General features: G+C 42.7%; 1 protein-coding gene across 2 annotated transcripts in view; it reads left to right on the top strand.

Annotated features, from left to right (window-relative positions):
* The window catches only part of SNAP25 (synaptosome associated protein 25), a 66,250-nt gene that overhangs the window by 36,378 nt on the left and 16,910 nt on the right, over positions 1-12,962 (top strand). For both annotated transcript variants that reach the window (XM_042789468.1, XM_042789467.1), the window contains exons 3-4: positions 650-691; positions 9,310-9,358. In XM_042789468.1, coding sequence (XP_042645402.1) covers positions 650-691; positions 9,310-9,358 — 91 coding nt within the window. The remainder of the gene's footprint in view (positions 1-649; positions 692-9,309; positions 9,359-12,962) is intronic.

The raw sequence follows: 12,962 nt of genomic DNA, 5'->3' as shown, positions 1-12,962 counted from the left end.
CCGATAGCTAAACTGGAAACTTGGGGTTGGGGTTAGCATGAGAGACACATCCAGAAATATGAGCTGCGCCGGCAGAGGATTTCTAGGGCTGATGCTGTCTTCTGTCAGCTTTAAGCTGAAAACAGATTTGGAAAAGAAATGAGCTGGGGTGAAATTTAATGTCATGTTTTGTCTAGATTAAGGCATTTATTGATTGTGAGTTTGGTTTAGGTATTAGAGTCCGCATCAATTTGACTGGCCTCAGAGCAAAAAGCAGCAATTTTATGTTTTCTGAGGATTCCTTCAATTTGCCAAACCTGTTAGATGTTAAAAGTCACCAATTAGGTCTCTAAAAAGTCTTAGCTGAAAACCACAGACGTTATTTTTAAAGCGGAACGCCAGCTGTTCCAAGCACCACCACCGCAACGCATGAGCAAGGGGAGCACGAGCCTTAGAGACTGCAGCTGCCTTGGGATGTGGAGGGAACTGCTGCATTAGCAAGCTGTAACAGAGAGCTGGAGATGAAGAGATCACCAGTACCCTGCTGATGGCCTGATTTTGAGGGAAGGCAAAGAGTGTAGGAAAAAGATACTGTCAGCATGAGCCTGCACATTAGCCTTGGAAACTGTATCTTGCCAAATCTAAGTGTTTTTTCCTCTGTTTTTCTCAGTCCCTTGAGAGCACCCGTCGAATGCTGCAGCTTGTTGAAGAGGTAAGGACTTGCATTTTATCTACATTTCTGTTGTGAGCAAAAGTGATGGGGAGTCTGACACTGGAAATGGTTTATTTTTTAACGCGCACTGCTAGGGCATGGCCGTGGCTTTATGCGCCGCTCCATCCCTCCTTATTCTTACTCCTTACGAGGGTCGTCCAAGATGCTGTGCCCTAGTTACCAAGCGTCACCCTGCAGACCAGCTGCAGAGGCGCCGTTTTGCCATACCTGAGCATCCACTGAGACGGGCTACTCGAGATAAACCAAGGAAACAGCCTCTGAAGGTGACCTGGAGTCAGGGACAAGTGGCTGAGTTGGCTGAAGAGCTCCTGGAGCCTTGTGCAGGCACCACTTGGACATCCCTGCCATAACACTGCGAGTGGGGAAAGTGAGGAAGGCCCTCGGCGTGTTTGCCCTGTTGTCTCTTAATACCTCCCCCTGCATTAATGCTTGTAGCTATTTATGGAGCATCAGTCACCACAGCATTTAAATGCCACTTCTTTATGTATCTCTGAAACATTTATTAGGATTTCAAGGCTCATGAGATGTCCTAGACTGACAGCTTTGGAAAAGGAGGTTCTCTGATTTTCTACGGTGCTAAGGAAGAGGACCTGGGCTCAGCCCTCATGGCTAATATGACTTATACCTGCCTGGAGGTGTTACTGCCAGAAGGGAAAACCCATTTCAGTCAGGCTTCGTTTCACCCTCTTCGTAACAAAGGGGTTTAAAAGTTGGAAATTCCCAAACTCAGTTTAGTTTAGAGTGTTCAGCCACCAGGTGGGGGAAATCTTTGCTCTCGCCTGACAGGATGTATTATTTTCAGACACCATGCGAGCCTTGGCTCTGGAGCTGGTGACATTTTTAATCAGGGTCATCAGCACTGACAGTTCCAGTGCTCCTGACAACCAGAGGAGTCTCCAGCACAGGCAACGGAAAGAAAATTAGATCAGGTCCCACGTTCAGCAACAGGCACAAGCCCAGCCATAGGCTTCATGGCCATGAAATCAGTCACGATTGTGGACATCAATGGAGTCCAGTGCAGGCAAAATTAAATTTCCATGTACAGACAGACAGACAGATGGGTCACTGAGCATAGACACCATTGCTTCTCATCCACAAACGCTTCAGATCTGGGGCCCTTGCAGCTGAAACATGCTCTTGTCCCGTGAGCAATCTGTCCCTTTTTTGCTGCTCAATTCCCTGGACGTGCCATTTCTAACTGTCACTTTATGTCAGCTCTGTGCTGGATGCAGCTCCTGCTGAAATCAGTTCAGCAACGTGGAAGAGTCTCACATGGGCACCTCCACAAATGCAAGGCAGGAGAGCCTGCTGCCCCAAAGTGCCCGTGATCCAAACAGACAAGGCAGATGATGAGTGGGCAGAAAGAGAGGCGCAGGAAAGGGAAGTGATTTGATCAGGGCCAAGCCATCAGTAAATATCAGCCCTGTCTCTCCTGAGCCGTATTCGTGTGACCTATGCACTGCTTGAGTCTTCCTAACATATTGAACCAGCATATTGTGAATGCCACTGGAATTTCAGTATTAAATCACAGCAAATGGCAAAGTGGGAGGAGAACTGGGACTGCTGAATTTACCAGTGAATTTAGATAGGACTCTAGCGCTTTTTGAAAGTGCTCAGCATCTCTCTGGACCTGGCTTTTATTCAGATGATACAATATCTTCCTGTCCAAATAGAGAAGTATCTAAAACTGGCACTGAGTAGTCAAGGGAATTTTTCTAGCATGAGCTGAATATTATTTTCACTAATGTGACTACAAAGGACCTTCAAAATTTTTCTGTGGTCTAAACAGTTGGTTGATTACTCCAACCCCATTTCCTAGGTACTTTTTAAAAGAATTCAGCATTTAGGGAGTGAGAGATTTTATACTGAAAAGACAAATGATGAGTGTCTCTGAAATTGAACTCGCAGTGCTCTGATTTAATAAACCCCCCAAAATCCAATTAGACTCCCTTGCTTAGCAGAACCTGTCTAGTTGGAAGAAAGAGAAAGTGTCCTTTCTCAGTAAGAGAATGCTTTTTACTCTATTCTCTTGATATGGAAAATCTGTTATTCCTTACTCAGGAAGAGGATGCCTCCATGCTTAAACATTATCACTATATATATATGGATGGAATCCTGTCACGGTTGGCTCTGCTCTGTTAGATACTAGGAAAATTCAGAGTAAACAGACTGACCTAGCTCCACTCCAGAGATAGAAGAGTGCTGTCCACCCAGGGAAGCCCTATAGCAGTACAAGGCATCATTATGCTGAAATGTAGGTCATAGCCTGGGGGACAAAACCGATGTCCCCAAAGGCCCGTGCCCTCCTCGCCCAAGAAGAATAGGCTGTGTTTGGAGACTAAGCCTGGTGCTGCTCCCAGGGAACGTCAGCAAGGAAAACCAAATCTGTTACTGCTTCTTATTTTTATAACCCAGCTTTGCAAGGAGCTGATTGTGTCAGTCCTAGCGCAACGGGGGAAGCAAGAAGAAGTGGTGACCGGCTGTTGCGAAGTAGCCGCTGCTTTGCCCCGAGGCAGCTACGTACTGGGATGGCAGATTACAAAAATCAGTTTGCTCTGTGATGCCCAGCATACCCACGCAACACAGTTACCTCTATGCTGACCAGTGTTCATTTGAGCTACTCGGCTACACAGTGCTATAAATATCTGTGTTTTATGATGACGCTGCACAATATTTGGGCCAAAATATAAAATACAAATGAACTGAGGCAGAAGTGAGACTAAATACACAGTTTGTAGCTGACCTTCTTATTTTCTTGTTCAAGCTTTTTATCTCTGAGCCAACTTTATGAAATGCAGAATAACACGTGCAAGGGGAAAAGCTGAGTCTACTACCATATTCCACTGGAACCACTATGGCCTTTAAAGAAAATTAATCATGGTAGGATGAAAAAAACCCCTTGTTTCTAGATATGATGCAGCAGGGGAAAAAAATATTGATAGGATTGGTATGGTAGAAGGCCCAGCAAGAAAGCACTTAGCAACACATATAGACAAAAGGTTTGTTTTGTACATGTGAATCCAGAGAGGACTATCTTCTCTTCTCATATGCTGGGGGGTTTGAGTCAGGTTTGCTAACATATCAAAGCTGAAATGGTAAGCTATAAATGTTTAATAACCTCATGATGCAGTTCTACGCAGGACACTGGACACACAGTATGCCATTTTACTAATTTCCTTCATTCATGATTTGGAAGCGAGCTTCCCCTGACATTAGTATCATAATCAAGTGTTCTTTAGCCTGAAGACTGAAAGAATAACTTATTCTATTACTTTAGAGTTTGGTCCAAAATTTGTCAAAGCTAACTTGAAAAATCCCTTTGACATCATTAGCTATTGGAACAGTTCTACTCAGAAAAGTGTTTTAATGTGTGTAATTCCACACAAATACGTATCTGGCACAGGGGAATGCGATTCAAAATTCTCATCTTAGTTTTTCCTATGCAGGATTAGACCCCTTTGTCTCTGTAAACCAGCAGAATAGCACTGGAGTCAGGGACATTGCACTAGACAAAAACCAGGCACACAGGATTCAAGGGCAAAGTCACAGATTTGTATCGGCTGAGGATCTGAACCACAGGGTGAATTAACAGGCTGAGAAGTAACATGTCTCTTTAATCAGGCGTGAAGAGACTTTAGCATTAACAGGGTGATAGTGAACTTAGAGCAGGAGCTGAGGAAACGCATTACTACGTTTCTTTGACCACATTTTTGTCTCCAGGGTGTTGACACTTCTCTTCAGTGTCTGGGAAGTGCTAGCAATGTCAGCCTGTCCTGGATCATAATCGTCTGTATTAATTTTTTCAAAACAAACTCCATAATCCACATCGATTAAAGCAAAATTGTTCATTGAAGTGGAAGTTTATGTGTTCTTCACATAACTGAGAGTGTACACCTGTTTTTCAGAGTATCTCCTGAGATGCAAAGAAAGCGATTTCTAGAATTTGGATTCGCTATCTGATATATCATTCCCTTATATTGTTATGAAAATCACCCCTCAGACTAAACCAGGTGGAGTAGCTGCCTTTTGTAGCAGGCATGGATGGAACATAACACACTGTGTTCCTGGAGGGACTGACAGGCCCTTTGAGAAGTCATCCCAATTCTCTTCCTAGTTTTAGTCCCACTTTGGGAAATTAAGTGACATAACAGCAATAACATGAAATGATACAGCAACGCGTTTCCCCTCCAAAGTGCTGGGCAAATTTAATTGAACATTTTGTCACTGACTTGCTCTGAGTGAGACCCTCATAAAAAAAAGTTTTAAAAAGCTCTTACAGAAGATTGAGGATAATGTATATTAAAGCCTCCAAAAAGGTTCCCAGTCATGCTGTTAAACTGGCTTCACTGAAGTATTGACAGACTAAGAGCGGAGTTAAGCCCAGAGTTTTGAAATCATATATTCTGGCTTTCTGATCAGGAGCTTAGCCAGTGGTCCAGTGGAGAACCTCGGCATGTGCTTCACAGAAAGCACGCTGAACCCAAACCAGTGCTTCTTGTTGGTTTGTTTTTATCGAAACAGTAGAGCTTAGCACTACTTAAAGGCTGAAGGACACTGACTTTCATGAACTTTATGGGGTCTATATTCATGATGCTGTTTCACCTAATGTGATTCATTTTTAAGTCAAAAGTGATGGCCTCCTGCTCTGAGGGGTCATCTTGTGTGTGAAATTGGGCAGATCTTTGCAGAAAAATGGTTGGCAACCCACAGCAGTCTCCATGGAAATCAAAGTCTGGGAGGACACACCAATCAACCCGCTCAATTCCTAGAGTCAGGGCTCAGTGGGAAAGATTATATATTTTACGGTCTGCAATATACTGGCTTTATGGATAAACAGAGGAATTCCAGAGTTGTCAGTTTAATTCCTCAACTACAGCAATTCATGCTGTGCCATTTTCTTCTAAAGGAAAGGAGTGTGAGATGTTTGCTGTACCACGGCAAAAGCCAGCAGTCCAAATTCTCCTCTCAAGTGCAACAAGAAGACAAGGAGAGTGAGAAGTAACTCTGGAGAGAGAAGGCTGTTATAGACTTAAGAGCTGGATTAAGAGAGCACATGCTCTGTGGACTGTGTAGGATCCTATGAAAGATGCATTTTTCTTCTCTCTGATCTGAACTACCCTAAGCATCCCATTTTTTGAGAATCCTTATTTTGCCACAAATTAAACAGAGGATTGCCTGTGCAAGGACTGGAGGGTCTTAAGAAATTCCTCCATTGCACAGGAAGAAAGAAAGGCTCTCATCTTGGGGAAAGGGTAGCATTAGCACACATTTTCATAGCAAGATGGACCTCACTAGTTCTACCCATTCATGACTTCCCATGTAGGATCTCATGGTTGTTGGTGAGCACTGGATGTGGGTGGGAACCCCTCCTGAGCCCTCAGGAGCAGACAAATCAAAGCATGGTCACAGGGCCCCTGCCGAGACCGTGGCTCTTCTGGGAGCCTGTTACCCAGGATTTATGATCGGTTGTAAAACATATTCTTCTGGGCTGGCACTTGACAAACACAGCTTTTGTCACCTCCTGTTACACACTCTCTAAGCAACCAGTTTGAGTGTGTCTGCTGACATCTGCTCCCACTGAGACCAAGGGGAGTTTCTGTGATACTTTTAGTGCAGAAAATGCCAACATCGCCTGTGTTTGGGCCCCAAACACACTTGTCTGGCACATTTCTTCCTCAATATTCCTTTAAATGAAGAGGTTGTGTAGTTTCCAGAGATGCCTCAGTCTGTTGTCACTGAGGACCAGTTACCGAGTGTTTCTCTCCTGCTCAGACATCTGGATGATGAGCACATTTTTAGAACAGTTCTGTCTTACAGACATGTTTGGTTTCAAGCTATCTAAAAGATCAGTCACAATGGAAATACTGAACTTTTAGGAAAGTCTGGATCTGTTTTAAATGCACAGATGTAATTTTTAAATTTTTTTTTAATTGACTTGACACGGCTAATTTTTTGTGAAAAGGCTGAAGATTAATGCTTAATAGAAAATTGGAACAGGAGGAGGTTGTCATTTGATGTCCGGATCACCTCTCATCTTTGTCAGTAACCATCTTTTTATTAGCTTCAATATGCTTTGGATTAGACCTCAGATGCAGACAAGTATATTCAATGCACACCCTTTCATATTTTCACATTAGTATTAATGCTGTGGCAGGCTGCTCTTAAGAGACACGCTATTGCCTGATAAAATTAAATGGCACTTATGGCCAAGTAAAAGAAAATTGCACGTCTTTCACTCTGTGAAAAGATTTAATATGAGATACAAACCATAAGATCTAAATGCTGAGTTCATCTCTCAGCATAGGTCTTATTCAGGTCACTGGACATCTTAGCTGAATAAAGGCAGTTTGCTCAGATGTTAAAAACAGCAGGAAAATAAGGTCAGAGAGCTAAGGATCAGTAACATTTCTCAGCCTGACTATGTTTGACTCACTGAAAGCCGACAACTATCACACCACCAATTGCAGGTTTCTGAGTCCAACATTTAGAAGGGTCCCATGTCAGACTGCACCATATTTACTCAAACACAAGATGACTCACGACTCAAGCAGCCTTCTTGTGTTTTCATGAGGTATGTTTTTTAAAATACATATAAATCTTTTGGGGAAGACATCCTTGCATACCAAGAGCGTAGAAAGAGCACAGTAAAAAGCTATTGCACATCCAGTGCTTATCAGATCTGACACCTGCCCTACAGAAAAACGTAAGATAATTAAAGGCACCTTCCTTACTCTAAATAGGCAAATCTAAGATGACCCTTGGTCCCTAAGTTTCTAAAGGCTGCAAAAATAAGAGCTGGCTGGGATTCAAGTAAATGCAGTGTGAGCTTGAAGGGAGAGAGCAGCAGCAGGTACCTGGTAGATAGCTGACCCAAGGGCAGCAGGGTGCAGCGGACCGTGGGGAGAGGCAGGAGGCTTTTTCTCTCCACCTGGCAACACACGCAGGGATTTTTAAAAAACAGAGAGCAAACCAGGCTACACACATCTGATGTTTTTCCCAGTTTCTACAGTGACGTAGACATTAAAGCCAAGCATGGGAGTGCAGAGAGAGGCAGACGAGAGTGCAGCAAGAGGCATCTCACATCCCTCATGAGCCGAGCAGGATCCTCTTGAAGCAAAGCTGAGAAGCACCAGCTGCACCAGCCAGACAGCCCTTGAGTGTGGCAGAGAGTCGGGCTGGTAGCCCAGCCAATGTGGGCAGCATGCTGCTGGCCTGCCCTGCAAGCACGGACTGGGCAGCTGATGCCCAGAGACACTTCACTTCTCCCAGAAAAAGAGGTGAACAATGGCAGCGAGCAGGCCAGTTGGGAGGAAGGATAAGATGAAGTCCTTACTTTGCCTCAAGGAGGGGGAAGATGGCCTGAAAAGCACGAGGGACTCTCAGGACTCCAGGTTTCTGCCCCTTGCATTCCCATGCAACTGTGGGCATCTCCCCCGCCCTCTGCAAAATCGACATCACCAACTTCATCTGCTTCACAGGGGTATGGTTGGCTTTATGTTCATGGAAGCACCTAAATTACTGCTGCACATGTCCAGGTAACTCCAATGGCAAGGTGTCAGGCTGCAGAGGACTTACTTCATCTGTTATTGAAATGCAACAGTCAGGAGATTGTTCAGGCTATTAATTATTCACAGATGTTATCACTGCTCCAAGCAGAATGGAGCTAGTTTCCCCTTCGTAATTAAAAAGGAGTTAATCTGATCTGTGATATAGCTTAGTATCACAGCACCCAGAAACCCGAGACACCTGATCTCATCCCAGGGTGATGATAATGCATGCAAAAATTGTACTTGTGAAAAGTGCCTTGCTGCTGGTTTAGGCAGGTTGGACCTCCGAATTGCTTGGCTTTGCTCAAACCCTGTATCCAGCAAAGTTGGTGGTAAGATTCTCACTAACCTGTGGGAGCAGGGCCGCATTCAGCATGTAGATGCTTTAAAGCTCAATCCAAAGTCTAGTGATGCTAAAGGTGTCTGTTGACTGAATCAAAACTTGGCTCAAACCTATATCTATTAGATCTCTGAGCCAAAAAGTATTGCTTAACCCTTTTAAATATTAGCCTGCTCTAAAATGGATTTCCTAAGTAGGTAAGATTTCTGACTTCTGTGTTGCAAGGGCTGTGCACAAATCACCATGTCTCCTTCCCAAACATGTTTGTGTTGTATCTATTTTCCTTGGAAATTTCTCCCGTGGGATGAACATATACCTGCAACGTCAACACCCCCTCCTTCCCTTCTCCTGCTTCAGAGAACTTGGAGATGAACCCTCTCATTTTAGAAATTACTGTTGTGTAAAGTGATTATTTTAATCTCGAGGTCCGGGACCTTCTGTTTTCTGCAGTGGTTCAGTATCCCAGTGAATCGTGAAGGATCGAGGTCACAATCTAGAGTACCTGGTTCCTTATACAGTGTCCAGGCACACAAGGTCTTTGGACTGTGCCACCAGCCCCTTATGACCTTGTCATTCCTTTCACTGTTTTTCTTTTGTCTTCCTATGTCCCGTACCTAGGGCTGAGTGTTCCCTCACTGATCTCTCTTTCTCTCTCTCTCTCTTTCTTCTCCCCTCTCCCTCCTTACCTTGCTACCACTATTGGGATGTAGAGTAAAGATGCTGGTATCAGGACTTTGGTTATGTTGGATGAGCAAGGAGGTAAGTTCAGATTGCTTCAGTAAGGAAGTATAACCATTCTCAACGTACTGTACTAACTGTGTTCAATCCTGAAAATGAGGGCCATAAAATATGTGTGGTTGTGCATGAGAACCCCAAAACCTCTTTGTCTTTAGCTTCATTGTCTGACAGAGGAATGTACAATAACTGCATAAGTCTGTGCTTCTTCTGATCTATTTCCCATTAATGTCAAAGCGAGCTTCAGGCTGAACGCATCCAAATTACCATTTTTTTCAGCAAGCTTTGGGTCGAGATCCAGCTACATGATGAGAAGATTTGCCTCCTTAAGTGTAAAATCCAACATTATTTATGCAGGTGCTATGTAATTTTCTCACTTCTTTTAGCCACAAGTGAAAGGCATGCAATAAATGCATCTCAAGGGAAGGTAAACCGGGTCTTGTTTGTGTAAAATTCAGTTGCTTTTTGTATGGAAATGTCAGTGAGGATAACAGGAATTTAACATTAGAAGCTATGACACGATCAGCTCATTACAATTGACCATATAGGAGCTTTCAAGCTTAGACAAGTCCCTGTCTGTAGGTGACAGTGACAAAGACAGAGCTAGATATATTCAATACATTCCAGGAAATCACATTTTTTCCCTTCGTAATACTACAAAGAAGTAGGCAGCTCCCCCCTTCTCCCCCCCCAAACTAATAAATCTTCATTTGCTGCAGACGCACAGCACCAGCAAAATGGCATCTCCAAACAGAAGTTAAATCACCAAAGTATAAATTTCTGCTACTCTACATCAAGCCAGCCCCCCAAAAGCCCTTGTCATTATTTACTATGTGGCGTGATACAAAACCGTATAATGTTTTCTACAGAGGTAATGCTGTGTTGCTCATCAAGCCCAGACAATGACTATAAGCAATGGTATGGCATTGTGGGGAAAAGGACTGCAGAACCTGACAGGCCCTTTTCATCCGTAATGTCCCTGCCTCTCTGGCACTAAAATGAATAAAAAGTAATAACAGGACCTAAGCAGAAAGTATTTTCTCCTATTTGCTTTTTGATGTATGTCTCATTGCTTCCCCCCCCACACACACCCCCTCCTCCCCCTTTAGGGAAAAGAATTTAACCTAACCACATTTTGTTGTATCAATGTCTCTTGAGAAGAAAAATATTACAGAGAATATTTTGTTGTCTTCAAAAATTTTTTTCTGAATAGCAGCAGTAAAAGAACTATCACTGAATACAGAAAACCAGAAATTACTTCTATTGAAGCAGATATGGCACCTGTCTAAATAATGTGGTTTGTTTCAGAAGTGAATTATACAGTTAAAATAAATCACAAATATTGTCAGAGGAAGTCCATAAATACCTAGGTGTGTCTTGCAATGTAATTCACAGGCAGATCAGCAGAAACTTTAGTGGTTCCTGTAACTTCCCTTGTGTTTAGTCTTGGGAAAGTATGTTTCTGTTCTTTAATTGTTATTTTTCTACAGATTGCTAGGTGGCTTTATTTTGGTTTTAACCCTGAATTTTGTTTTTTTACTTTGGAGTTCTACTATTGCTAAACCCCTGTATGCAAAAGTTGTTCGGCCAACTCTCTAGTCTTGCTAGGAAGAATGGTCTGTGTGAGCCAAGGGACTGAGGCTGGACCTGAGACCTCTTTGGAGTCCAGGGAACTCAGTATTAAACTCTTATTGACAGTGAAACCTGAAATGTATATTGTATGGCCAGAGATGCAGTTAGTCGATACTTACAGGAAAGAATTAGGTAATTTAAAAGCCTCTTTAAACTGGTTATGTTCATGCCTTAAGTGGTGCAGTAAATTTAGCCTGTTACTACAGCAGGGGGTTCTCAAGGAAAATGGTGTAACAGTACTACAAACCCTGGGAATATTGTAACCGCTGTACTATGCTAAATGTTTAATTACGTTTCGTCCATTTTAGCCATATGTAGGGGTAATTATTCCTGATTTTTCATTTTTTTCATTTTAGTGATAAAAGACGTTATATTATTGGGCAAAATACAATAATGATGACTTTGAACCCTCTATAATTAGTTCAATATGTACAACTCATGGATGTCTCAGCAGATTATCAGATTCAGGAAATAATTTGCTAACACTGCCATGTGATCTCCTTTCAGCTGACTGCACAAGTCACTTAAGATTATTAGGTGTTAAATATACAAAAAACATGACATCGATTTTTCCAGTGGGCGGCAAGCAGAATATCTAATCTCTGCAGTTGCTTGAAGCTCTATTTCTAGGTTTCCTTACAAAATTGCTTGCTTTGAAGTTAAAGAGACCTTACAAGGAAAACTTCTTTGAGCTGATCTCAATCTAAATAACGCAAAGCAGAACTCATTTTGTGATATCAATAAGCAGAAGTCCTTGGGATCATAAAAGGAAACAAGTCAACGTCATTTTACAATACTAGGTATTTATACAATAAAGCCAGTCTGGCTAGCTCCTGTTGCCTAAACGTTTAGCACAGCTGGCCGCGCAGCGGAGCACAGAGTCTGTTAGGACCCTACAGAGATGTGGAGCTTCACGAGAGCTTTCATTACTCCTGTTTCACAGAGAATGGGGCTGCCATAAAAACCAGAGACCTGCTCCAGTGCCCTTTGAAGTCACTGGGAATCTGAGGGGGCTTTTGGAGTAGTCCCTTTGCAATAACAAGAGCTATTATTTTTTGAGACTGGTATCATCACCCAAACCAGTCCAACACAGTTCTTCCCCTGGGGAGGAAGGAGCTAGGAGGTTAGATTCTCCTTGTTGAGATTCTTTTCCATCAGTGAGAAGGTCTTTCCCAGACCCTATGTGCATCCATAATATTTGCATTTTTTTTTTAAACCTGGCCTTGAGTCAAGCTCCCTTAAATGAATTATTTAAATATAAATATGTACATAACACTCTAAACTAAAATATTTCCACTTTAAACTAAAAATGTCATGCTGCAAAGGATTATTGAGCTGTGGCAATTGGTCTGCCTCACTAAATATGTCTTTGAAACATGCTAACTTAGAAAAACGTTAATATTTGGATGCATGTTGGTTCAAAGCAGATCATAGAAATGAAGCTAATAGTACAAAGTGGGGATATGAAGATAAACCTAAAATTGCTGACACAGGAAGGGTCCCAGAGTGGTAGCTCTCTTCATCCAAAGTAAACTCTCATCACCTGGGAGTATCAGCAGAGAGAGAGACTTGGACCTTCAAGGACATCTTTGTATGATGATGTCCTCATGCAGTTTATTACAAAAGAATTTTGTTCTTGTATTCAAAATGTGATGCAAGGGAGAAACTCTTCCAATAACAACAGTAGCAGCACAGCCATTTTTCATCCAAGATAAGATAAAGGAATAGCCACAACTATGATAAGCCACAAAGAAAATGTCAATGCAATTGACATTTTCTCCCTGCACCACAGCAACAACAAATGCACAACCAGCAATGCCAGTGAACACGGTCAGCAGCTTATTCTACCCAGCAGATCTGTACTCCAGATCAAACTGGAGTTTGGAGATACAACCTTGGAATAACTGGACGACCCCTCAAGCAAAAGTGTTGGCACCCTGTGATGGTATCTGTGCTAGCTGACCTCTACTGTTTTTGCAGGAGCTGTGAGTTTTAG

Source organism: Tyto alba, unplaced genomic scaffold (assembly GCF_018691265.1).
Source record: "Tyto alba isolate M040663 unplaced genomic scaffold, T.alba_DEE_v4.0 Super-Scaffold_16, whole genome shotgun sequence".
Classification (NCBI taxonomy): domain Eukaryota; kingdom Metazoa; phylum Chordata; class Aves; order Strigiformes; family Tytonidae; genus Tyto; species Tyto alba.
Note: the sequence above shows the minus strand (reverse complement) of the source record. Positions and strands in the feature narration are given on the sequence as shown.